Raw genomic sequence first — 27,793 nt, 5'->3', positions numbered from 1 at the left:
GCTATCAGCTCCCTTTCCTCCCTTCCATTCTGGATTTACTTCTCTTCCAAATCTTGACTTCATAGTTAACCATTTCATCTTTATACTGTGTTCCACTCTTACATTTCTTTCCATACTGTCCTTGTTGCTCAAATCTTGACAAACCCCAAGCAGAATTACTCCCACCAGCATCCTCCTCCTGTGCTTGTGCTGTGGCATAGTATAGAAGGAAGTTATACAATCTTGTAGGCAGAGTCCACTACAAATTTGTGTTATCCAACCTTAACTGACCTGCATTTCTTCATGGCAATCTTTTTACTATTCCCTAAATGACTCTCACACTACCCACAGAGGATGTTCGAATAATTCCCTTCTCTCCTCCAGCCTCCCACATCTCTCTTTCCTTTTTCAGGAGATGACCTCACCTAACACTTTACTGAGAAAAGAGAAGATATTTGCCATAATCTCTCTCTTCTCTCACATTCAGCATCTCAAAACTACTTCACATCATTCCCATTCTCTCCTTACTTACTTATTATTTCTATAGATTTCTAATTAAATTTCTAATAAAAGGTAAACTTTCTCATTAAGAAGACCAATTCCTCTATATTTGTCTTCTCTATATTTTTCAGCAGATTGCCCCCTTTATACATCATCCACTCTAATCTTCAGTCTTTCTATATCTACTGGTTTCTTACATGCTGCCTTTAAACATTGCCATGTCTCCCACATCCTTAAAAAACTCCTTAATTTGGCCTTAATACATTCTAAAGCTTTTGTCCATTCTACATATCTCCTCTTCATAGCTAAACTCTTAGAAAAAAAATCTGTCTCCATTTCTCTTACTCATTTTTCATATTCTTGCAGTCTAGCTTATGACTTTGTCAATCAACTGTAATTTCTCTCTCCTAAATTACTGGTATTGTTTTAATTGCGAAATATAGCATTTTTTTCTCAATCCCCATCCCTCTTGGTCTTTTTGCAGTTAACACTGGCTAGTCCTTTTACTCTCTAACTATTGCTTCTCAGTTTCCTTTGCTTTTCTTCCATGTTTCAATGCCAAATGACAGGTATACCTTAAGATTTGATCTTGAGCCACCTTCTCTTTTCTTTCTATCTCCGCTCCTTCAGTGAGCTCATCAGCTGCCATGGCTGCCCTTTAGATAGCTTGGTATTTACTTTGTGTGTATAATATTTATTTATATGTGTATGCATTTTTTCCTTCCCGTACAACATAAGGCCCTTGAAGATTATTTTGTTTTGAGTTTTGTTGAGAGTTTTTGTCTTCAAATCTCTAGCATCTAGCACCTTTACACAAATTTATTGATTGATTTGTTGAATGAATGTACATAGGTGTAGGGTAATAGTTGAATTTATATGCTAGAGGCAAATATTGAAATCTTTTTATGTTCCTATTATGAGGGATAGCAGACATTAGGAAACAGGATTAAGAAAATATGGCAGCCATTTAAAAAATAGTTTCTGTTCTATTAACTCAGTTTTTTGCCACAATAATTTGATGTAGAAAGCAAGAAGAAATGTATTTAATCCTCATTCTGTGAGTAGGGATTGAATCACAGACAGGTTTAGTGACTGCCCAGCATCACATATTAAGTCAGGAATAGAGCAAAGATTAAAGAAGGACATTTTGTTGATCAATGTCACCCCCATTTAGAGCGTTATTTCAACTTACCTTTTTAACTCTTTGCTTCTCTCTTCTTCATGAATAGAAACCTCCTTGCCCTCCTGATTCCCCTTAGAGTCCCTTCTCTTTTCCCCCTCAGTTGTTATCCCTTCTTCCAGGCCTCTCTCCTGACTCCCGGATCTGCTTTCACCAGTGGAAGCCTGTTCCTTCATCTCAGTCCGGACTCGCCGGTGGCGGCTACGGCGCTGACTCTGCCTGTGACGGGCCCGCTCCTCAAAGCCCACCACTGCCTCTCCGACTCCTGATTCCTGCTCTGCTGGGTCACAGTTTCCATGGCATGACTTGGAAAGCCATTGCTGCTCCCTCCTGGGCCTGGACATGGGACTCTTTTGATCTTCTGATTGTTCACCCTTATGAAAGTCCCCGCGATTTCCAGGTTCCTCCTCAAACTTCTCCAGTCCCAAACCCTCCAAAGGTTTGGGCCTCCTGTAAAGACTAGGATGTGCATTGAGGGGATTGAGAGGGCTGAGGGGATTGAGGGGGTTGAGGGGATTCATGGGAGGGGCGTCTTCCTTGTTGATGCCCTCCTGGCTGGACATTTGCATGTGTCTCCTCAGCTGACTGGTACGCTGTTCCCACACAGACATGTGATGACGTCTCCTCCTCTCCCTCCTGACAAAGAGGAACAAGTCAAAAGGATGGATTAGGGTCCTGAGTACATAAGCTAGGGCAGACAGCAAGCATGGGGCCCTGAGGCACCCCTCAAAGGGCAGATACAGGGTGGGGTGCATGGTGACGGACAAATGGGAGAGAGCCCAGAACCTGTAAACGTGAAGCACATTAAGACATAAGCCCATGTAACAAAAAAAAATTTTGTATGTATGTGAATAAATATGGAATGCTTCCAAACTCATGTACCAGGGATTTCTTTTTTTTTTCCAGCATGATGTCAACTTGCAATCATGAAGGAGTGAGATTGGAAAGCTATAGTGGGCATTAGAGGAGAACCACCAGCTCCAGGGTTGAGCTCCATAGTCCTCTGGGTCTAGGAATTCCCCCCTGCTGACTGTACATCATCTATCTTGTTTTGTCTCATCACTCCCCTCTCATCCACTTGAACATTTTACCCCTCTCCCTCTCATATCTCAGTCACACCCCAATCCAATTCTCAGTTCTTTAGCCATCTCTCCTTCCCCTTCTACCCTGCCCCTCAACTAGGGTGCTACTTCACAATAATTAATGCCACCAGGCGATAAAGACTGAAAAGTACCATTTTAGACATAAGCAAAGGAGTCAGAATTAGTGTACAGTGGTGTATAATAAAATTATATTTAGTTATAGCATGCATCCAAGCAAAGGAGTCAGAATTAATGTACAGTGGCGTATAATAAAACATATGTATAGCATGCATCCTTCTCCACCAGAATAAGCTAACAGTTCCACCCATCACCAAAGGAGGGTCACCTTAACCTTTGGGTGCTAACCTGGTATGATCCATCACTGCCTACTTTTATTAAATGGACTAAAACTGGGCATTTCAACACAGGGGAGCTTCTAGTGGCACTTACAGGGCCAAAAGAGCACACATACATGAACACATACAGAAGAGCACATGACAATAGATTCCCACATCTACCCAGACCCACATGCAAAGAAACAGCATATGGGCCCATTCATACAAACTGTAATAAACACACACACACACATACACACACATCTGAACTCACACCTACATACATAGCACACACAAATGCATATCCCAAAGAGGCAGACCCATCTACATGTATGTACCAACATATGCTCACTCATCAGCCAAGAGGAATGGAGAACAGCACACAAGCCTAAATGCCTTATATGCTCACAAAACACCCACACACTGAAAGGTAAGCCGAGATGCCTACATAAAACACCTGTACACAGAACACGTTCCCACTGAACAGCACACGCCCGTTCTATCATTCTGTCCGTAGCAAGGACGAAGATGACATTGTCTCCGGGACCACACATAGCCACTCACAACACACAAACATGTACACACATACAGGTGGCTGCTGCGTGGCTCCCACATCGACATGTGGTGTCTCCTCCTTCTGTCTCTTCTGGGAAAGAAAAATGGACAGGTTCAGTTCACCCCAACTTTAAACCCCCCACAGAGACTAACATATTTCCAAAGAGGGGGGGAGGACCCCTCCTCATGTACACACATATTTTATATGCTTGGTTTGGGCCCTTAGGAGTTAATTACCCAATTCACCCAACTCCCCAATTCCTCAAAAAGGTATGCTTGGATCCTAGAACTATCTGCAAATACATGGCTCCTGTCTTTATTACACTCATGCACAGGCAAAAAGCTAATAACATTCTATACCATCTATGAACTCAGATGTTGCAAAGTCATGCCATACTGGCACTATTATTTTCACCCAAATATTTGTATGTGGAAACTTATTTTGACCACCTTGTAAACTTGTTAAGTATATTCACAATCATATCCAGTGCAACAAGGCACATTCATATACCTTTGGGCCCGTAAACATGTCATTCCCAAATCATACCCTGTTGCAATCTCTCCAAGCACTCAGGCAAACACTTCAAGTATAGCCATGCATACATGACACATGAATATTGGAGGTAAAGAGCGAAAGACTCTACTATAAAGAGACCCTGAGTGGCTCATCAGTTTGGCAGGCTAATGTAGCCAATGACATGGGACTGATTCCCTTTTGGGTCAGTTGGCCTTTCAAAGAGTTAGACATTGCCTCATAAACACCCCTTATCCTGGTCAGCATAACCTATTATAATAATAATTCAGAGAACATATCCTGCTGATGGGTCAGTAATATCATATTCCTAGAAGAAGGACAGCATATTATCATTCTTCTCAAAGATAGGAGTACATGACTTTGAACTAGAGTTATTGTAGGCAAGTGCTAGTTGATGGTTGAACATAGTGGAAGGTTTGTGGATGCTGTTCTTTTCCTGGGAGCCCTGTCACCCAACAGTAAAGAATGTTCTGAGAAAATGCCATGCTTTATGCCCTCCCTCAAGAATACCCAAAAAAATCTGGGCTAGAAGAGGATATGGGGTTTGGAAAGACTCAGGAAGGATGAAGTATAGGTTTGTACACAATTGAGAACTCAAATTCTAATTTATCTATAAATAAACAACATGCATCTATAATTTGCATATTAATTAATATGAACATGTTTATAAATCAAAATGAATAAATGCATTCTCTTCCCTCCCCCCCCCAGCCCGAAAATGAACAAGGCAGTAACAATGTATGGCTAGAAAAAGATGTATTATTTGTCACATAGAAATGAATGCATAACTTTGGTCAGCCAGCATGCATAATTACTAAGAAAAGCACTAAGTCCATCCATCTATTTGCAAATTTTCAGAAATCCTAATGCCCAGGCACACAAAGATATGTGTGTAAGAATATAGAAACATATACGCAGATTCACACTCACTCAGAGAGAATGACCAGGCAAGGATCACATATAACCTTAGAGTCAAGTACAAACACATGTATATTTCACATACTCCTCTATTTCCAAATTCATCTGTTCTCATACACATTCACATCCAGAGTCCTTACATTCCTTTTTTATTGAACCACCAAGGTACATCCACATATTTTCCACACAATTCTATTACTTCATAATTCTTTAATAAAGCACACAACAACCCTATGGAGAAGACAGGAAATTATCATCTCCTTCTATATGAGAGAACTTAGGTCCAAAAAATTTCCATTATTTGCCCAGAGTCATGGAGATAGCGAATGTCAGAGCTGGGATAGGATCATAGGTTGTCGGAACACTTTTCCTACTATATATCACATGACTCAGTGATCCCATAATCCCAAAGAAAGGTAGATGCAAAATCAAGAGAAACCAAATTTCTTGAATAATCCAAGGTTTGTTCAATTGCCCTGTTCCTATATGTACATTAAGATATACACCAACCCATTAAGGTACACATTTAAAGAGCTGATAGATATTCTTTGTCTTAATTTATGTAAGGAACAGCTTTTGAAACACAGCCTATGCATCACAGCCGAAGGTCAAGGGCTTCTGCAACTATTAATCTCAAATCCTTTAGCCTCTTTGTCCATTTCCTGATACAAATGCTGTCCAGCCCATATCTGTTTGTTGTCATTTTTCCTCTGTGCTTTTAACAGTGACATGGTGGTGCCATTCAGTTATTCTTCTCTAGTCTTTTTGCCTAACTACATTCTTCAAGATTGGGAAAAGTCCTTTCACAAGACATAAAGAGAAAATTCCAGAAAGGAAAATTGGAACAATGGAAAAGTCCTTTCTCTTCCCCTTTAATCTGTGGAACAAAATTATGAGCTGTCTTTATGGTTGCGTCTCAAAACAAATTCTTTTAATGAACTAAATCCCAAATAATTTGTCTTGCCTTTATTCACAGGTTCAGTGTTCTCATTTGGATGGGAGGATGAACAGGCAGTTAGAGATAAAGATATGATAGACATATTTTATTGGGACCAGAATCTTAGATCATCATTCTGAATAACTGAAGTAATTTTATTAACTCTGTCCAAAAAAAATCCTATTTTTGGAGAAGAGTTCCAATTCTTATCACCTGGACTCTGGGAATTGTCACACATACACAGACACACGCACACACACACCATAGGAGTTTGAGATTTCTTCTCAACAATCTCTGTGTTCGTCCTCCAAAATATTTCTCCAGAAAGTCCAATGAGAGAGTCTTTTCCCTCAAATAAAAAGCTGTTTTGCTCCCCTCTCTTGATGAAAGAATCTTTAGGGGCCCCTCTTTTCACTCACAGATAGTTTTAAGTATCTACCTCACTTTCTGTAGGAAGATTTCCTACCACAAAAAGTATGTAAGAAGCCATAGACTGAGAAGACAACAATGGAATAAGAATCTTTTGAGTGTGTTCACATACATATCCTTAAAAAGTTCACCATCACTCCTATTAAGTGGAAGCTATCAATATAGCTTTTGTGTTGTCCAGTACCACCTCACAATAATCTTCCCAGAAGTTACTGAAGCTCTAGTTCACAGCATTCCCAAGTTATTTCCCTTCCACCAGTCATCTGCTTCAGATTATACTTTTCAAGGTAGAGGAAAAAGATCCAGTGTTTGACAAAAAACTCATATCAGCCCCCATAGTCACAGACCCTTCTTCCATTTTTTTTTCACATACATCCTGGCACCAAGTGCAAAATACACAATAAAATTGAGGTTGTAAAAGTAACTATAACTCTTCCCTTTCTTTATTACCTTTCCCTCCCATTTTGGAGACTAAGATCAGTCCTGGTCTCAAACGGATGGTCCCTGAGTCTACTTTCAACTAAAGTCCCTGATAGCCCAAATCAGAATCTCCTGAGTAAGAGAGGGAAGGTCATCTGTCAATAATGCACAGACTTACTCAATAGAAGGCATGTTAGGTGCAGACATTGGGCTGACTTCCTTGGCTTTCTGTAGTGCATGCTTCTGATTGAAGGCCTCCTCCTCCTCCTGCTCATCCTACACAGAAAACAAAGTTGTCCTTTGCCATGGAAAACAAAGCAGGTAATTTCTTTCCTGGAGAACTGCTTCATTTGATCTTGCCATCCTCTAGATGATGCTTTGTTGATCAATGGAAGTAAGCAAATAATAAAAAAAGGGAAAAAACTGGGAGAGGCATTAGAATTATGGAATCATAAACTAAAAGTCCTCAAAAAATATCTAGTATGACCCCTTCATTTTACATGTAAGGAACGGAGGCATAAAAACCTTAAATGGCTTGCCAAGGTCAAGCCTATTGATAAATGGCTGAATCGGGATTCAAAGAACAAACTTTTGATTCCAAGACTATCATTCTTCTTACCATACTGCTTCAAATATTGAATTTGCTCCTAAAGATTACTAACAACTAGAGAGAGCAAAATATGCATCTCACATGGGGGCAAGTGAGAAGCCACAGATACACAGATATACAGATAACAAATGGAAAATCATTTCCTTCATTTTATTTCTTTTTATCTAAAATATTTTATTCATACACTTTGTTTTTAAAAGCCTATTGCTTTCTAATAAACCATACCAATAATACCATTGCTCCCAAGAAATTTATAATTAAAAATATCTGATATAATTATTATAACTGACAGGTATATGACATTTGAAAACTAGATTTGGCATTTCTTGACAAAGAAGGAAATATTTTTAATATTTGTTATCGGAAATCAGCCTTGGTTACTGTATTTGGCCTCAATTTTGTTATCCTTTAATGTTATCTTCATTTATATTACTGTAAATGCTGTCTGCAGCTCTCTTGATTCTAGCCATTTTGCTCTAAACTAGTTCACATACAGCTTTTCATATTTCTCTGACTTATTTGTATTAATAATTTTTAGCATGCAATATTATATCATTGTCCATAAACTACAATTTGTTTAATCATTATCCAATTAATGGATGGTATTTTGTTTATGGCTTCTAACTGCTCAGAAAGTAATTCTATTAATATTTTTGGTACACATGCACCTTTCTTACTTCTTTATTTCTTTTGTCCTCCTTGGAGAAAATAATATGCCCAATAGCTAGATTAGTGAATCAAAGCATATGAATAATTTAGAAATATTTCACACAATTCCAAATTGCTTTCCACAATATTTAGATTAGACCAATTACCAATTCTACTAGTGAAATTAGTATAGATGTATTCTTTTAGTCTTTTCAACATTTACCATTTCTGTTCTTTGTAATCTTTACCAATTTTATGGATGTGATATGATAACTCATTTCTCTTATGATTAGTGATTTGGAACATATTTTTTTTCTTATGGCTGTTGACAATCTATATTTCTTATTTTGAAACATGTTTCGTTGTTAGTCTATGTTTGTTTTAACTTTCTACAAATTTTAAATGTCAGACTTTTATTAGAGATTCTTGATGCTAATATTTTAACTCATTGTTTCTTTTATTCTAGCTGAATTGATTTTGAATAATTCATATTTTCATATGCATAAAATTATTTTGTCTTTTAAAATCTTCTTTATCTACTCTCTGCTTACACATTATATCCTTAATCATAAGCATAAGAGATTCTTTTTTATTTAAAAATTTATTTCTTATTTATTCTTTTCTATTTTTAAGAGCTGTGTCCTTTATATTTGTATAATTCATATACTTGAATCTTAATATGATATATGATAAAAACTGCTGCCTTAAACCAATTTTCTGCCAAATTGCTTTTTCATTTTCAGAGCGTTATTATCAAATAAGAAGTAATCCCTCAAGTAATTTATATTTTTGTGTCTATCAAATATTCAACTATTGTTTTCATTTTGCTTCCAAATCTTTTTTGTTTGCTGGTGATCTGTTTTTTCTCTTATATTGATTAACCTGTAGCAAACAGTTTTCATAATCACTGATTTATTATACAAATTGAGATGTGGCAAGAAATAATCCCTTAATTCCCCTTTTCATTATTTTATTTGAAGTTTTTTTAAATATTTTTTTTCTCCAAATTAATTACTGTTATTTTTTATAATATTATAAAATAATTCCTTAGCAATTTGATTGGAATGACACTAAATGTGTTGATTAATTCAGGTTGCAATGTGTTGCTATGAACAAGAGTACTGAAGACTTTTCCAATTATTTAGGCTTTCCTATACTTATATAAAGTGTTTTACATTGGTATTTATATGTCTTGTCTGCTGTCAGGTTAACCCCTCTTCAGGTGTTTTTTTTTTTGTTGTTGTTGTTTGTTTGTTTGTTTTTTGGTTAAAAACAAAAAAGATATTCACTATGTTTGTGAATTCATTTTGTGTCCTGTTACTTTTCTAGAACTATAAATCAACTTCACTAGTTTTTTTCAGTGATTAATTAAGGTTTCTTTTTCTTTTAAGTAAGGACATACAATTTCATTGGTATAAAAAGTTCAAGGTGAGGAATTTTCTCTACCAAAGTAGATCAATACTGTCTCCACAACAGTCTAAAAGAATAGACTGTGTGGGGAGGGAGTGGCACTAAAAAAAATTAGAGGACAATCTCAGGGTCTCACAGACAGTGTTTAGCAGAATTGGGACTTTAACCTAGATCTGACTGACTACAAGGACATTCTATCCTCTATATTATATATTTGGCCTTTGAATAAAATTATTCTATTTTTTTTGCAAATAGGAATAATTTTGTTTGTTTTTGCTGATGTTTAATAATTTCAAAAATATGTTTATTTTCATTTCATCTATTTGCCTTTTGATTTTCATCTCTCTGTGTATGCACACATGTTTATGTAAAAGAGAGACAGAGGGATTGATAATTTGTTGATTTTCTAAGTTTTAAATTTATATATTCAACTTATTATCTCCCCTTCCTATTTTGGTAGTATCTATTTTCTGGAATATAAGATTTCCTCTGGTTTTAACTATATACTTTCAATTTCAGTATATTGTCAAACTGATACTGTTATCTCTAAAATGTTTATTATTCCTTATAATATCTTCTTTGATTTACCCACTACTTAGGATATTATTTAATCTCCATTTAAGTCTGTATCTTTTCTTCTTTCCAACATTGCTGATCACTTTTAAAAATTGTATTAGGGTCTATAAAGGAGATTTAATATACCTGCCTTTCTACATTTATGATTTTTTTTCTGGCATAGTACATAGTTAATTTTTGTAAAGGTACACTGGAATGTTAAATATATGTATATGTGTTAGTATGTAGATTATATGTATAGATACATATATACACACATTGATATTATATATACATATTATACACATACACACATACTCTGATTCTAGCCCTAAAATGCCTCCAACTCTAGTTTTATTATTATTTTTTATGTTCAACTGGGAAATGAGTGTAAACTGTGAGCATTTTTGTGTGTGTGTGTTTTTCTTCCCAGATTATTTTTATCTTCTGAATACAATTCTTCCTTTGCAACAACAACAACAAAATTTGGTTCTGCACATATATATTGTACCTAGGATATACTATAAGATATTTAATATATATGGGAATTCCTGCCATCTAGGGGAGGGGGTGGAGGGAAGGAGGGGAAAAATTCGGAACAGAAGGTAGTACAACAGATAATGGTGTAAAAAAAATTACCTATGCATATGTACTGTCAAAAATGTTATAATTATAAAAATTAATTTAAAAAGAGAAAAAAAATAAAAATAAATAAATAAAATAAAAAAATTTTAAGTTCAGAAAATGCTACAAGTCTAGAGCTTACTCACACAATTGTAAGAATCAAATGAGATAACATGTTAAGTATTTTGCAAACCTCAAAGTCCTATGAAAATGATGACTCTTATTTATATTTTTTATAATTTTTCTTATAAATACACTTCTGAAAGAGATTTATTAAAGTTATGTACAATAATTAGATTTATTATTAGTATCTTTTTACATTTTAGTATTCTTTTTCTTTAAGAATGTAAAAAGCATTCCTTTTGATGCATACATATTTAATAATGATATTGTTTCATTGGTTCTGGTGCATTGACAGTAATGTAGTTTACCTGTTTAGCCTTCTTTGCAACAGGAATTTTTAGTATTATCTTATTAGAAATCATGTTTATAACTCCTGCTTTTTAAAGTCATAATAAATTTTGTTCCAAATCCTTATTTTAACTCTGTATAAGTAGCATGATACAGTGAAAGTTACACTGGATTTGGAGTCAAAAGACCAAGATTCAAATTTTAGCTCTTCCATTTACTATCTGTGGGACTTTGGACAAATCACTTTCTGGGCCTCAGTTTCTTTATTTGTCAAATGAGGAGGTTAGAGTACATGAAGACATGTTCTTTTCCACTCACAATGTTTTGAATTAGTTTTGAAAGTTTATTTATTATGGTAAGTTGTTGAGGTTTAAAAAAAAATCCATTCTGTCATCTTCCATTTTTTTTTTACCAAGTTTAACTCAATCAACTTCAGTTATTAGTTGTTAATTTTTTCTTTTCTTCTATTAAATTCTGTGATGTTTCTGCAACTTTTCTTTTTTCAATAATCTGGTCACTCTCCTCCAAAATACTTCTTCATCTTATTGACCTACTCAAGCTCAAATGTCTTCAATCTAATTTTAGTTTTATTTTTCCTCTTCTTTTCTAAGAATTTTCTCCTTTTGATCCTAAAAAAGAGTTCAGAATAGAATTCCTAATCTCTCCCCATACCATCATTCAATCTCTTAGTTTAAATAATACTCATATGTGTCATCTTTTCCCAAGAAATTTAATTTTTCACTTTCTAGTATATTCTAGAATCAAATCTTTCATTCAAGAGATTTATGCACAAATACTCTCTTTTTTTCTATGTATAACCTTAATATAATCTTCTTCCTTCCTCTTCTTTTCAACTTAACTATTAACTGGTTACAGATTTCTTCTAAAACTAACTTTCCTAACTTAGTTTAGAGTCTCTCTGAGAAACCTGATTTTCATAAATATTAATTCATAAGAGTATCAGTATCAATAAGTAGTTTTCAAATGCTTCAGGAACTTTGTACCAGGAACTGGAAATATAAAGACAAAAATGAAAGTAATCCTATATTTAAGAAGCAATGGAAAGCAACATGTTCACATATAATTTGGAGCTCCACCTACAGATTAAGAGGACTCAGGTTATATATAAACACTTTTACTCATCATCTACTTATCCTAGTATTATCTATATCTTTCTGGACACATATACTTTACCCCTCTGAACTTGTCTTTGGGCCCAGATTACTTCTGTGGTCTGGATTTCTCCCTTTCAGGTGTAGGATATATTTTTTTCCCCAAGAAATCACTTCCCTGGTTGGAGCAGAGTATTCCCTAAAATTCCCACTCTTTCTTGATGAAGCCTACTCTGAGACTTTTGACACTTCTTACAACATGTTTTGAAGCTCCCACTATATCCCCTTTCCATAGGAAGACTTAATTTCTACCACCACCACTACATCTGTATTTTATTTTTCAGTGTTCTCTCCCTGCTTTCCCCAATGCTCCTCAGGCAAGGAAGGATATGGAATGGACTAAAGCTCCTTCTCATTTCTTGCCCAGGTCATGTATACATGTCTGTGTCATTAGACTATATGCTTTTCTTATTTATTAGTTTGAAAGATGTTTTTTGCATTTTGTACCCACTCAAAGATGTTAATTCACAAGAAGAAAATGTTAATTTTATGCTAAGAAATATTAATTTACTCATGTCTTGTATAGCATTTAATTTTTTGTCCAAATCAATATTTTAAAGTTTCTTCTGATTTGGGGATTTTTTGCAAAAATTTGGTAAAGTATTTCACACTATTCTTGTAAAATAAATAGAATAGTATAGATTAGTTGATAGTATAATTGGATTAATTTAGAACTTATTTGATGATCAGACTAAAAGAACAGTTATTAAGGATTAAATAGCAATGTAACAAAAAATCTCTAGTGGAGAATGTCAGGAAACTTTCCATAGGCTTGTTCTATTTAACATTTTAATTAATAAATATGTTTAATATAGATAAAAGCCTAGGTAATATCATGAAATTTGCATATTTCACAAAAAATTGCATATATTGAACAAAGGTAAGTGAACAAAGGATTTTGGCAGGGTAGAGTGATGGAGAAAATCTAATAGAATGAACATCAAATTCAATAGTGACAAATATAAAGTTTTACACTTAGATTTAAAAAGTAGCTTAAGCAATATAACATGGGAGAAATTTAATCAAATAGCAAATATTTTTAAAAAATATCTAGAGGTTTTAATTGCCTGCAAATTTGTCTGCAACAATAACAAACATTATATAAAGGACAAAAAAGCTAATGTGTTCAATATCTTAAGAAGTATTGCCATCAGGAATATTGAGATGATAATCTTACTCTAATTCCATTGTCAGACCTCATTTGGGATGTTGTGTTAAGTTCTGGGTACCATAGTTTAAGAGCAGCATTGATAAACTAGAGTGTCCCAATGAAAGCAAAGTGTAAGGATCCTTTAAATGGGCAGCCACACTGCAACAGGAGATTGAGTGGCCCAGAAGTAATCTCTGTGGATTTAGGATTGCCCTTTGGGTGGGATCCTAGCCATATTGAGATAACTTTGTAATGGGTGACATCTCTCTCACTGGTTGGCTGTGTGTGTGACCTTACAGGCCCTTTATAAGCCTACAGCAGGTAGCAAGTCACTCTCTTTAACCTGGCTCCCTAACCTGGGGTAGCCGAGCCAAGCTGATGGATAGCTGAGAGAGGTAAGGAGTTTGGTAATGAACATGTGGATCTTCAGGCCAGGTGTTCACTAAGGAGTTAACAAGTCAGGACATTATGTGAGTAGGTATAATAAAGGCTTTTAAGATTACACGTGGCTGTTCTTGAGCATGCTATCGGTTATTAAACTACTATTCAAGAAATTATGGCTAGACCTTTGAAGGACTCAGAGGAGACAAACTGGGTAAAATTGACACTGCAAAGGTCAGTGGTCAAAGGTACTCTGTTGGGCCTAGGAGAGACTGGTAATAGTAACTGCTAGGAGGGCATGTTACAACAAAGGGCCATTAGTTCAAGTCATATGAGGATCAGTTGAAAGAAGTAGATAAATTTACTCTAAACTATATGACCTCTGAAATTTATTTCATCTCTTAAATTTTTGATTCTGTGAATGGGAGACTGAGTAGCCACCTTTGTGAAAGAAAGCAGAGATATAAAGGTGAGCTGAAAACCCATGTTGTGGCAGAATTTTAATGAAGGTATATATGTGATTGAGCTGTTCAGAGGAAATGAACTGACATGGAGGTATGACTGGAAATCAGAAACTAGAGTACAGCAACCTAGTTCAGCTTCTTCAGAACACTGACCAAGAAAAAACACGACTCCACTTTGCCCATCTTATCATTTTATTTCCCATTTCCCTTCTAAATGGTAGTAGTAGAGTTAGATGTAGGAACAAAAGGTTCAACCTTTTAGTCATTATCGCCAGTGTCAGTCATTTTCTTTGAATGCTAATTTGTAATTACAATATTTTGGGGAAATGTTGGCATAAGATAGATCTATTTACTATGATTTGTGTCCAATTCTATAAGTGTGTAGTTTAGGATTGAGAGGGGAAGCTAATCCAAAAGAAAGTAGATATTTTTCTTGGATCAGGCTGATGATAAATAGGGCAATTTGAGAGAATTTCTGTAGCATTAATAATCTTCAACATTCCCTTATACTTCTTTGAAGCACAAGAAGTATTTAACAAAGAAAGAAACTTACAGCCATAAGAAGTAGAAATTGGAGTGTTTGTTCAGGAAGCCACTGTGAACATTGTACCTAGCCAATACTCACCTGGCTATCATGTGGTCACAAGCTCTGGACTATTGGCACAGTTGGCACTGTGGAATAATAGGATCTCTGAAGACAGACAGTCCTTACCTTCGTCAGCTCCTGAGCATTGGCCAAATTGTCCACAGCGATGGCCAAGAACACATTCAGTAGGGTGTCTGGGAGATGTTAAGGATAAATATTTTTTGAAAACTTGATGAAGCTGAAATGAGACTTCCCTTTTGATCCTGAATTAGTAAAGCAGCAGCCTTACCAAGGGGAGAGCAATATTACGTTTAGAATGGAAGTCAGATAATCCCTTACTCCAAATGCTTATCATTTCAAATTTCAGCAAGGGTAAAGAAATGTGTAATTAGAGGGAATAGGGAGGTTGTCAAGCCTCCCTTCTCTGGCAAAAGAATATCATCCCCATCTCCATTTCTCCAGCCTAATCATTGAAAAGGACATAAAAATAACATGAAGATTGCTATTTTCAGATAACTCAAGAGACAATGAGATTGCTATGACTATACCACAAGGCCAGAATGGGAATGGCAATCATAAAAAATGAGTGGATAAATGTAGAGGGACATCTCATCTTTACATTAAAGAAGGATTATAAGCCAACCACCCTGAATATATGATGCTAGGGTAATATGGACTAGTATACTACCAACAAAAGAGTTTAACCTCCTCAGTAGCTAAGACCTGTCATTGCTTATCAACTTTCACCACTGTTAGGGATAACCTATTTTTTTCAGTCAGCCATGATTTTCCATCTTAAACACACACACACACACACACACACACACACACACACACACACACAGACACACACACAGCCAACTTCATATGTCAGAAGGGTCATTACATAACCTAATAGATTTTTCTAATGTAGTACCCTCTCCCTATTCAAATATCTTCAAAAGTCTTATTTTTCAACTGTTGCTTATGTTTAATGAAACTTTTAATGTTGGTACAATGTTGCAAGTATGCTCTTGTGTCTATGAAAAGGGAAGATTATTTTGTATCCACATTTTTCCTCCAGCACAAAAGGTACTTAACACCAACTAAAACCTGTATATAAGTCTGTAAACTACAGAAAACAGTTTGAAGGTGGTTTGGAAGACTTACTAGTTGTAAACTGCTAATATATAGTAATGTTTTCCTTTGGTAATGACAGTATGATTTTTTTAAATTGTTTATAAAAATTAAGAGCAGAAGAGACTCCAGTGACATGCATCCTACCATGAATATGAAAGATGGAGATTATTATAAACAAAGACTGATTCTCTTTACCATTTGATAATACAGTTTAAAAGCAAAAAGCAACTTTAATCATTTTTGTCATTTGAAAGCAGAAATCATTATATGTTTCCTATTCATTGAAATTGACCATAATAACACACTTGTATGTTGTTTTTAAGTTTTCAAAATGCTTTTTTTCATAGCCAAACTGCAAGATAAGTAATGCAAGTAGTATTAGCCCCATTTAACAGATAAAAAACTGAAGTTCACTGAGGTTAAATGATTTGTTTATGACAAGTAACCCTAGCTTTCTGGTACTGCAAGTCTAATACTTTTCTCCAGTTTAGTGGGGAAAATTGGACTAATTGGCATACTTTTAGAGAAGGTTATAATACTTGCTCTCTAGATCTAGAGGAAAAATCTCTGAGAGAGATTTAAAGAAAATATTAGTCAGGTTGGGATGATTCTGAAGATCAGTGTGATGACAGCAAGAATGGTCTTTTCTTTACACGAATTTCTCTTTTCCCTTATTAAAATATAAATTCCTTGTATCCCCAGAATCTAGCATAGTGATTAATGCAAAATAGGTAATAATTGTTGTGATCTAAATTTCTAAATATCCAGAGACAATATCTCTTAAGCACTTAGAATAATATCTGGCACATAGTAGGTGCTATGTTAAATTTTTTTCTATTTCTTTTTTGAATAGATATCCTGGCACTTAGCCCAGTTTAAAACATGGAGAAGATTGAAATAAACACTAATTAATTTGGCTTGACTAGATAGTTGGAAACTTCCAATCACTCCTACCATCTCTTACTCTTCATTATATAAAAAAGTAAAAAATATCATTAAAACTTGGAAGAAAGGATACAGTTTCCAAACAGAGTGAGCACAATGAAGTAGATGGCAGACCACATACCAGAGCTAACTCCACCCTGAGAACGGATTCCATTGTACATCACCTCATTCCAGTCCTCACCTGTCAAGATCTGAACAAGGCCAAGAGTGGAAAGGTTAGACCCATAGGCTGGATGATGGGGAAGTTCCAATCTAAAATTGTTGGCGATCTTTAATATCTACCCTTCCTTCAATTTGTCTCCTTCTAAGGCAAGGATTCTTAACTTGAATCCATGGGCCCACGGATAGGGAAAGGAATCATATCTTTCAATTTTCATGAATTTCTAACTGAAATTGAGCATTTCTTTTCATTATGACTATAGGCAACACAGCACAATAGTATTAGCAATACCTGTGATTCTGTCAACAATAAAAATCACATATTTTAATATCACATTATAATTGTAGTTCAAAATATCATTTATGATTATTATTATTTATAAATTACTATAATTATTATACCTATAACTAGATAAATTTCCAAAGCATAAATTTGTTTTTGTTTTAATATTTTCATGATTGTATTTCAGTATAAAATATCTGGTTTTAAATTCCAGATTCCCCTTACAATTTTGATTTTCTGGTGAAGAAATGATTCCTAGTAGGTAAGAATTAAGGCAAAAGATGGCATAATTTGCTTTCATGAAAGAATCATCCTGGGACAGAACAGAAATAATTGTCCAGAGATTGTGACCTAGGAATATATTGGATGTTTTAACAATGCAATTGTTTATCTGAGCTCTTTGAATGATCTACTGTATAAGACATTTCCACTTCACAGTGAAATTAAGAAGATAAAAGAGATGACTCATGGAAGTTAGATTCTAAATATGGCAAGAATTTTAATGATCACATAGTCTAATCTTCCAATTTTACAGATGAGAAAACTGAGAACCAAAGAGGTAATGTGACTTTTCTCAAGGATATATACATAATTAGTGGCAAAGTTGAAGCCAAAACCCAGAATTCTTGAGTCCTATTGCATCATTCTTTCCACTATATCCACTAAATCACTGGGGAAAAGATCTATTGAAATTCAAAATACCATTATAATGACAATATTCTATTATAACCAATTAAGAAAGGATGCTCAAAGCCTTAAGGAAGCAGGAAGAGAAAAGACATCAGTGTTTCAAGAAAGGGAGTTTTTCTGAAGGTCTGAAAGAAACAATCAAATATGATTATTCAAGAGATTCTAGTTTATTTTCCCTCCTCTGCCCCACAGCATGACTCACATCATGAGTTTCTATAGTCTTCATTATTAGTCTCATACCTGGAATACTGTCATAATGGCTGCAGGAAAGGTGTCAAAATTTGCTGAAGGAGTCCCATCATTAAAATTAAACCTGATAAGAGAAACCAGAGAGAGATACAATATGAGACCTTCGGAACCAAGCTGAACTTCAATGTTTGCATTCTAAATTCTATTTTCCCTTTCCTCATTTCCTAAATCATTTATATTATTATTCTTCCTTCTTCTTTCTAAATATTTTGTCACTTTTCCCACCAAGCCATGATAATAATGTATTTTGAGGCTGATATGAAAAGATGGCACTACTGTTTCCCTATCACTATAAGTTATTTGTAATATTTCCAGCAGTAGTGATGGGTTTATACTAATTCATCCACACTTTCTTATCTGGCATCCTATGATTTAATGTATTTATGAGATAGACTAGTTAGGAATAAATGAGGAATAAAGTAGAAGTAAATTCTTTAATTATAATAGAAACATAAGACTATATACATACATATAACTACACATATAGAGATGCACATTTGTATATACGCACATACATATCTCTGTGTATAGATACAAATGTATCTATACACATACACACATGCATATATACAAGCATATATTTCTATGCAGGCTATGATATGTTGTTATATATTATATCATATTGTATCTTATCATATCACCAGATGAATGTATAGTCTATAGTCTCATTAGAATGCTATCTCAGAGATAAGTATATGACTTTAGGCAAGTCATTTAACCACTGTCTTTCTCAGTTTCTTTTGTAAAATGAGAATAATAATAATATTTACTTCCAATGACTACATTGAAGTATATAATATATCTGAGCATATTTGTAAATATCTATATGTAAAATACATGGAAAAGTGACAACATATGAACTTTGTGACCCTTAAAACTCTAACTAAAATTAATTATTATAGTAGTTATTATCAATACTTAATGATAATTATGGCATAGAATTAGGAGCTTTTAACCTAGGAAGCTTGTGGGAGCTCACCTGCCTCCAAAGAGCTGCATTCCCAATAGAGCAAAGACAACAATAAAGAGGAAGAGTAAGAAGAGTAAACTGATGATGGATTTCATGGAACTCATCAATGAGACCACTAAATTCCGTAGGGATGCCCAATACCTGAAAAATAACATGCAATGTTACTGACCTGAAACAATTCCACTCTTTCCATAACCACAAACCAAAGTCCATGAAATGAACTTTTGCAAACTTTTCTATAATGAAAAGAGAAACAAGATTCAGTCATTCTAGGAAATTCTGTCCAATGATCTGGCTTGGGAATTTCCCAGTTCATCATTTAGATCATTCATCACTGAGTCTGGGAAGAGTAGATAATTTATCAAGTGTATACATATACACACAGAAACAGGAATAACTATGAATCTTAAGGTGGGAATAGGGAATTCCAAAGTAAAAAATGGATAGGTTTTCAAATTCTGGTTCCTTACTTGGTAACCTTAAATATTCTGAGAAGTCGGAGAGCCCGCAAGACACTGATTCCAAAAGAGGTGCCAGGTCTAAAGATGGCCCAAACCACTTCAAAGATACTTCCCACAGTGACCTAAAAAGAAAAGAAAAAAAAAACCAAAGCTTCAGTGATAGAAGTAGAGAGGGGAGTGAGGGAAATATTGATGTTTGATAAAATATCACTAAAACTCCAGTAATCATAGTGCTAGCAATAAATCCCAACATTATTATATCAATAGTCCTATACAGAGCTATCCTATTCCTAAAGGGCAGGGGCCACTGGAAGGGCAGGACAGGGAGAAAAGAACATTCAATCTCCCTCATTAGGAAATTAATTGTAACATTCAATAATCCTTTATGCTGGAAAAAATTTTTTCTCAATATCGATCTCCTATGTCTACAGTATAAAATTCATTTCCTTTTATCTACAATTAGTGGGGGAAAATATAAACTAGCCTATCACTTCTTTTACCTCCTCAGCTTTCTCTTTTCTAGACTGAGTAATCTTATATCTCTTCTTCAAAAGTCTTTCCACTAGGCATTGTGGTACATGACTACAATAACAGTTTTGGGGAAAATTCAGACTGCTGAATTTTTACAACTCAGGATTTCTAAGGTTCAGTGGGTGATGCAAATCAGGTGTTAATACTAAGTTCAGCAATAATATAAAAAAGTGGGGACCACTGAGAAGGAACAAACCAACCTGAGTAGGAAAGAGCCAAAGGACAAAGATTCTGTGTTGATAAGTAGAGAGAATCAGTCCTTCAGTATCTCCTATACTTCTAGGCAATAGGAGAAAGTAGACCCTCTGTTTAAAAAGTGCTATTTCCTTGACCTTCCTAATCAGTTGTAATTCTTTTTGGACACCTCTCCAACTCTTCATTAGGCCTAAAGTTTGTATTAAGTATGATACTCTTAATCATTATGATTCCTACAACAAACTCCTAGCAAATATAAATTATGTTGGAATTTGTGGCTTTAGATATTGTTCTAAAAAGCTAAGGATTAGAAATCTTATTTTTTCCCAAATAAAGGTGTGTGTGTGTATGTGTGTGTGTGTGTGTGTGTGTGTGTGTGTGTGTGTGAGAGAGAGAGAGAGAGAGAGAGAGAGAGAGAGAGAGAGAGAGAGAGAGAGAGAGAGAAAGAGAAATAAATTTCTTGTAATAGGACCTTCAATTTAAAAAAGTGTATTTATTTGTAGATTCAGAATTTAGAGTATTATGTTTCTCCCTACCAGCTATTGGGACAATCTTTTCTGAGCTGGAACATGCCATGCCTATAAAAATGGAGACTAAGAGTTATTAAAGCCTACTTGCGTCTCTCTTCCTAATGAAGAATTGAAAAGGAACTAATCAACAAAGAGAAACCTATTTATAAGAAAATTATGTTGTTATGATTTAAATTTAAATGGAACAGATCAATAAAACTTTCCCATTCTTATTGAAGATGATTTTATGTGGATTTATTTTGTATTCTGCAACTTTGTTAAAATTGTTAATTGTTTTAGTGGGTTTTTAGTTGATTCTCTAGGATTCTCTAAATATACCATCATATCATCTGCAAAGAATAATTTGGTTTCCTCATTATCCCCATTACATAAGATACTTGCTGATGGTTTTAGTTAGATGCTACTGATCATTTTAAGGAAAACTTCATTTATTCCTATGTTATTTAGTGTTTTTAATAGGAATGGATGTTGGATTTTGTCAAATGTGAAGCTGATTTTAGAAACCAGGTTTGTGATCAGACCTAGGGTAGGTCAAAGAGAAAATTGACTCAATGCATTGAAATTGAGAGTGTTGATAGCTTTTTCACAGTACTTAGTTGCTTACTGAGCAATAGACTGGTCCTAGAGGAAAATGTTGGATATTCCTTGCTGCCATTTTCATACTCATCCTTTGTCCCCACAATTCTGCTATCTTTTAAAGTTTAGTCTATTATTTTTAATCCAATATAATTTACAGTGGTTATTATGTAGCAATCTCTATGTCCTAACTCCTCTCTCAAAGAGGACTAGTTAACTTTTTCTCCATAAAGAACTTCAATAGTTTGAATGAAACTACCTCAAACACCTTATTTTTCTAGTTCTTTAATTTTCGCAGATACCATAACTTAATCCTCCATTCTACTTCAGTCAAAAGAACGGTCACATACTCAATCTTGTCATTACCCTAAGTGTTCCATTTGATCAAAAACTCTTGACATTCAAGTGTCTTACTAATTTCTTAACAGTCTATCTCTTTATATATCTCACACTTCCTGAACCTTTTCTTCACCATTATCAAGACTTTCCAACCCTGGTAAACTTTCTCAGGTTAATCCCCTTATTTTGCTTTTTTCTCTTCCCAAACTCAACTTTATAAGTTAACCAATTTGACTCTACAATATCCTATCATCTCAAATTCCTATCATTACTCATTCCTTGTTGAATTTCAGACTTGAATTAGTCCTATGATTTGCCTCTTTCTCTTATATTCACATGATGCTGAATGAAGTTCTGCTCATTATGTTTTCTAATCTCAATCAGGCTTTCATCACATCAAGACAACTCCTGATTCCTCCCCAACTGATTCCCTCTTTTAATCTCTACAGAAACAACTCAAAACTTTACTTCTCTCCTTAAGCCACCTATACCTCCCTATGCCCATACTCATTCAGCTGAAGGCCTTGCCTCTTAATTTGTGAAAGAAAAATTAAAACCATTTGCTTTTCTCCCCTTGTGTACCTCCACATTCCCAACTCCATCCTTTTTTTATTTAGTCTCTGATATTGAGACAACTCTTCTCTTTGCCAAGCTCAATCCATTTACACATGCCCTTGATCTCATTTCTCCAGTAGATTGTGCCCTCAATTATCACTTTCCTCTAATTATAAACTCTCCCTATCTCGTTATTTCTTCCCTACTGATTTCAAATATGTTCATGTCTCTTCCATCCTGGGGGAAAAAAAGCCAAAAAAAATGAAAACAAAAAACACTTTTTGCTAGATTCACCCTTCCCTTAAAGAGAAGGTTCCCCTTTACCTCTCCTTTCTTTATTAATCAAACTTCTAGGAGGATAAAGATGCCTACTTGATATCTTTTCATCTCCTCTTCAAACATTTGCAAGTTGGCTACTAATGTCATTACTTAAATAAAACTGTTTTTCCCAAGGTTACCAATGAAGTATTCAATGTCAAATATGATGGTCTTCTTTCAGGCTTCATCTTTCTTAATTTCTCTGGTGCATATGCCACCATGTAATGCCCTTTCCTCATGTATACTATCTAAGGTTTTTATCAACTTTCTTCTGTTTCTTATGTCAGACTTCTTCTTCTAAGTCTTTTTTCTTGATCATGCTACATCTACATGCCTCTTGGAGATTCCTGAAGGCTCTGACTTAGGTCCACTTCTCATCCTTTTCTGCACTCTCTCTCTTCAGTTTCCATGGGTCCTGACATATACATATATGTTTGTGGAAAAGAGAGCAAGAGCTCAAGAGTTCTAGTCTTCTCTGAGCTTAAATAGTCAGTCAGTGAGCACTGATTAAGCATTTTCTATGTACCCGAAATTGTTCAATGGTGAGGAAGAAAAAGAAAGACATAAAAATCATCCTTGACTTTTTAACATTCTAATGAGAGAGAGGAGAAGTAAGTAACAAGAGCAAGACATACACAGAGTAGATGGAAACTAATTTCAGGGGAGAAGGCACTAATAGTTGGTAAAACCAAGGAAAACCTTCTCCAGACGGTAGAACTTAAGCTTAGTTCTGAAAAAACTAGAGAAACTAAGAGGCAGAGGAAACTAAGAGGGAGAGAATGGGAAACTGTAAAGACATAGAATTGTTCTACAAGGAATAGCATGATAGCCAATATAGATGAATCATGGAGTATATAAGAAGGAAATAAAATGTATGAAAATTAGAAAGGGGTCAGGTTATGAAGAGTTTTACATAGACTGGAGCTCATTGAGCAGAGTAGTGATATAATTAGAACCACACTTTAGAAAAATCATCTTGGGAATTGAGTAGAGAATAGATGGGAGAGGAGAAAGAAAAAAGGCAAGATCAGAAGCCTGTGTGGGAAAACATAGGTAAAGGTATATGAGAGATATTTGTTGTTCTGAATGTTTAATCATTTAATCAGTCAATGGTACAGGACAGTTGTTCAAGAAAAAAAAAAAAACTAGAACAGAATAGATAGATAGATGATAAATGTGTGTTTATATGTGTATACATGTATATGTATATAGAACTGAACATTATTTGCATATAGAGAATAATTAATCTAGTGGGAGATGAAGAAATAAGACTATCAGTAAAAAGGTAACAGAGCAAAAGCAGAAGAGACTCCGGCACAATCATATAGGGAACATCCACAGTAACTGGGTATAACATTAATGAAGAGCTTGCATAAGATACTAAGAAAAAGCTGTAGGACAGGAAGTTAACCAGAAGAGAGCAGCAGCATGAAAATCTAGAAGAAAGAGTGTTCAGGAGGAAAAGATTATGAATCAAGTGAATAAAAATATCAAAAAAAGATGAGGATTGAGAGAAGGCTATTAACTTTGGAAATTAAGAGAACATTGGCAACTTTGGAAAGGGCAATAAAACCATTTTACCAAATATCTTTTGTACTTCTTGAACTAGATGTCCTAAAGATATCTCAAGCTCAGTATATCCAAAATAGAACTCATTATCTTTTCCCCAAAACCCATTCCTCTTCCAAATTTTCCTATTTTTGTAGAAGGTACCATCATTCTTCCAGTGTCCATATTATCCTCAAATCTTCATATTCTCTCACCATTCCCCTTCATTCCCCTACTCCTATTGTTTTTCCTGCCTCTATAGTATCATTCACATCCACTTCCTCTCTAATAACATAGACACATTCTTATTTCAGGCCCTCATTACCTCTAATTCAGAATATAGCAAACATTTCCCTGACTCAAATCTCTTCTCATTCCACTCTATCTTCCACATTGTTGTCAGAGTGCTTTTTCTTTTCTGTCTTTAAAATACCTTTGTATTGTCAAAAATATGTGCAAAAATAGTTTTCAACATTCACCCTTGCAAAATCTTGTGTTCCAATTTTTTCTCTTCTCCCAACCCCTCCCCTAGTCAGGAAATAATCCAATATAAGTTAAATATGTATAATTCTTCTATACAAAATTCAACATTTATTGTGATGCACAAGAAAAATCAGATCAAAAAGGGAGAAAAGGAGAAAGAAAAACAGGAAGCAAACAACATAAAAAAATGAAAATACTATGTTATGATCCACATTCCATCCCCATAATCCTCTTTCTGGATGCAGAAAATTCTCTCTTTCACAAGTACTATTGGAATTGGCCTGATCATCTCATTGTTGAAAAGAATCAAGTCCATCACAGTTGATCATCACATAGTCTTGTTGTTGCTATGCACAATGTTCCCCTTAGTTCTACTTATTTTACTTAGAATCAGTTTATATAAGTCTCTCCAAGTCTTTCTGAATTCATCCTTCTGACTTTTTATAGAACAATAATATTCTATAACATTAATTTACCATAACTTATTCAGCCATTTCCCAACTGATGAGTATCCATTCAGTTTCCAGTTCCTTGCCAATACAAACATTTTTCCACATGTGAGTCCTTTTCTCTTTTTTTAAGATCAAAAGGTATGTAGTTTGATAGCCTTAGGTCATAATTTGAATTGGTTGGATCAGTTCCCAACTCTACCAACAATGTATGTGTCCCAGTTTTCCCATATTCCTTCCAACATCTACCATTATCTTTTCCTGTCATCTTAGCCAATTTAGAGATGTGTAATGGTACCTCAGAGTTGTCTTAATTTGCATTTCTCTGATTAATAGTGATGTAGAGCATTCTTAAAATATGACTACAAATAGTTTTTATTTATCTGAAAATGTTTGTTCATATCCCTTGACCATTTATCAGTGGCATGATGGCTTGTATTCTTATAAATTTGAGTTAATTCTCTATATATTTTAGAAATGAGGCCTTTATCAAAACCCTTGGAGTTAAAATTTTTCCCACTTTTCTGCTTCCATTCTAAACAAAAGCATTGCTTTTGTTTGTACAATACATTTTAAATTTGATACAGTCAAAATTTTGCATTTCATAATATACTCTAGATCTTCTTTGGCCATAAATTCCTTCTTTCTCCACAGATCTAAGAGGGAGACTATCCTTTGTTCTTTTAATTTGCTTACAATATCACTCTTTATGTCTAAATCATAAACCCATTCCGATCTTATCTTGATATAGGCTGTACCTAGTTTCTGCCATATTATTTTCCAATTTTCCCAACCATTTTTGTCAAATAGTGTGTTCTTATCCCAGAAGCTGGGGTCTTTGAGTTTACCAAATAATAAATTACTATAGCCATGTGAATATAACCTGATCAACTGAGCAACTACTCTATTTCTTAGCTAATACCAAATGTTTTTAATGACCACTGCTTTATAATATAGTTTTACATCTAATTCACCTAGGCCACCTTTATTTGCATTTTTTTCATTAATTGCCTTGAAATTCTTGATCTTTTGTTCTTCCAGAAGAACTTTATTATTATTTTTTCTAGCTCTCTATAGTAGTAGATAGAATTGTTATTTTTATTATATTAGCTCAGCTCATCCATGTGCACTTGACGCTCTTCTAACTGTTTAGATCTTTATTTGACTGGAAAATGTCTTATACAAAATGTTTTCTTAAGTGAGATCCATTCATGCCATTGCTCTACTCAAGAAACTTCAATGGCTTCCTATTGCCATAAGTATCAAATATGGACTCCTCCGTTTGGCTTTTAAAGACATTCACAACCTAACCACATCTTATTTTTCTAGCCTTATGGAGATTTAGCTAAACTGATCTTGTTTCTTCTACCTATTACACATGGTATTTACCTCTTGTGTCATTTCCCTTGAAATGACCTTTTATGCCTGAAATGCATTTCTTCCTTATCTCTGCCTCATGAAATTCCTTTTTCAAGGCATGTGCCAAATATAGCCTTTATATTATTTTTTTCCCCTGATCCTGACAATTGCTAGCATCCTCTCTCTCTAAATTTGTGATATTATTTTATCTTTAGTCTGCATATAATTCTTTCAAATATACATATGTACACGAGTATATGTGTCTGTAAATTCCCTAAGTATACATATTGTTTCACATTCATATGTTTATCTCTGATGCTCAATAAAGTGCTGGACAAATAGTAGATATTTAACAAATCCTTATTGATGAATTGATTGATTGAATGATTATTAAAATGAGAAGCTACCAGAAGAAGTTTCTGACACTCCTTACCCTCCTCCCTCAACCAATGGCTTCACAGTATCTTATAATCTCCATCTAAAATAATCAGCATAACCAAGTCTCTGTTTTCCCCAATGGACAGTTCCTAAGGTCTCCTCATCCATTTCTGAATCTAAATTTGCCTATAAAAGTGAATTTGATAAATTTTCTATTGCTTTCCCCAACTATTCATGGCTTTCTAAAAAAATATTTTACTCTCTTCCCATTCCTAATCTCCAAATCTAATTGTTGATGGTTCAAAAAATAAAATGGTTGATGTATCTGTTCTGCTCCAAGCCCCCATTAACAATTAACTCTTATTCTCATTTCATAAATTTAGGTGCCAGTGCTCCAAACCATTGATCTACAATGTTGATGTTTATGCAAATGGAATAGACAGCTTCAAAAGCACTTACCCCAAAATCAAAGCAATTGAAGGAAGAATGAAAATAAAGGCGTGGCCCCATGCCATACATCTTCAGGGCCATTTCTAAAAGGAAGAGCCCCAAAAACAAAAACTCTGCATAGTCTGAAATGATGAAAACAAATGCCATTACATATACAGGTAGTATCTATTCCTTTATCCATAATTCATATATTGCTTTCATGACCCCAAATTAAAAATATCCTCACCTACTGAGTGAAGCTTCAACATTATCACTAGATGTGACTTGGCTTAGATTGTTGCCAAACACATCGTTCTAATTATGATTGTGGAATTTCCTAATAGA

The 27,793-nt window shown here is 34.6% G+C and overlaps 1 protein-coding gene across 3 annotated transcripts in view; it reads right to left on the bottom strand.

Moving 5' to 3' along the window:
• CACNA1E (calcium voltage-gated channel subunit alpha1 E) overlaps positions 1 to 27,793 on the bottom strand; it is a 616,215-nt gene that overhangs the window by 92,927 nt on the left and 495,495 nt on the right. For all 3 annotated transcript variants that reach the window (XM_074308523.1, XM_074308524.1, XM_074308525.1), the window contains 9 exons: positions 27,479 to 27,591; positions 19,768 to 19,880; positions 19,307 to 19,438; positions 18,319 to 18,391; positions 17,020 to 17,137; positions 15,009 to 15,076; positions 7,050 to 7,147; positions 3,667 to 3,723; positions 1,673 to 2,296 (listed from right to left, as the gene is read on the bottom strand). In XM_074308523.1, the coding sequence (XP_074164624.1) occupies positions 1,673 to 2,296; positions 3,667 to 3,723; positions 7,050 to 7,147; positions 15,009 to 15,076; positions 17,020 to 17,137; positions 18,319 to 18,391; positions 19,307 to 19,438; positions 19,768 to 19,880; positions 27,479 to 27,591 (1,396 nt within the window). The remainder of the gene's footprint in view (positions 1 to 1,672; positions 2,297 to 3,666; positions 3,724 to 7,049; positions 7,148 to 15,008; positions 15,077 to 17,019; positions 17,138 to 18,318; positions 18,392 to 19,306; positions 19,439 to 19,767; positions 19,881 to 27,478; positions 27,592 to 27,793) is intronic.

The sequence above is a fragment of the Sminthopsis crassicaudata genome, chromosome 4 (assembly GCF_048593235.1).
Source record: "Sminthopsis crassicaudata isolate SCR6 chromosome 4, ASM4859323v1, whole genome shotgun sequence".
NCBI lineage: Eukaryota > Metazoa > Chordata > Mammalia > Dasyuromorphia > Dasyuridae > Sminthopsis > Sminthopsis crassicaudata.
Note: the sequence above shows the minus strand (reverse complement) of the source record. Positions and strands in the feature narration are given on the sequence as shown.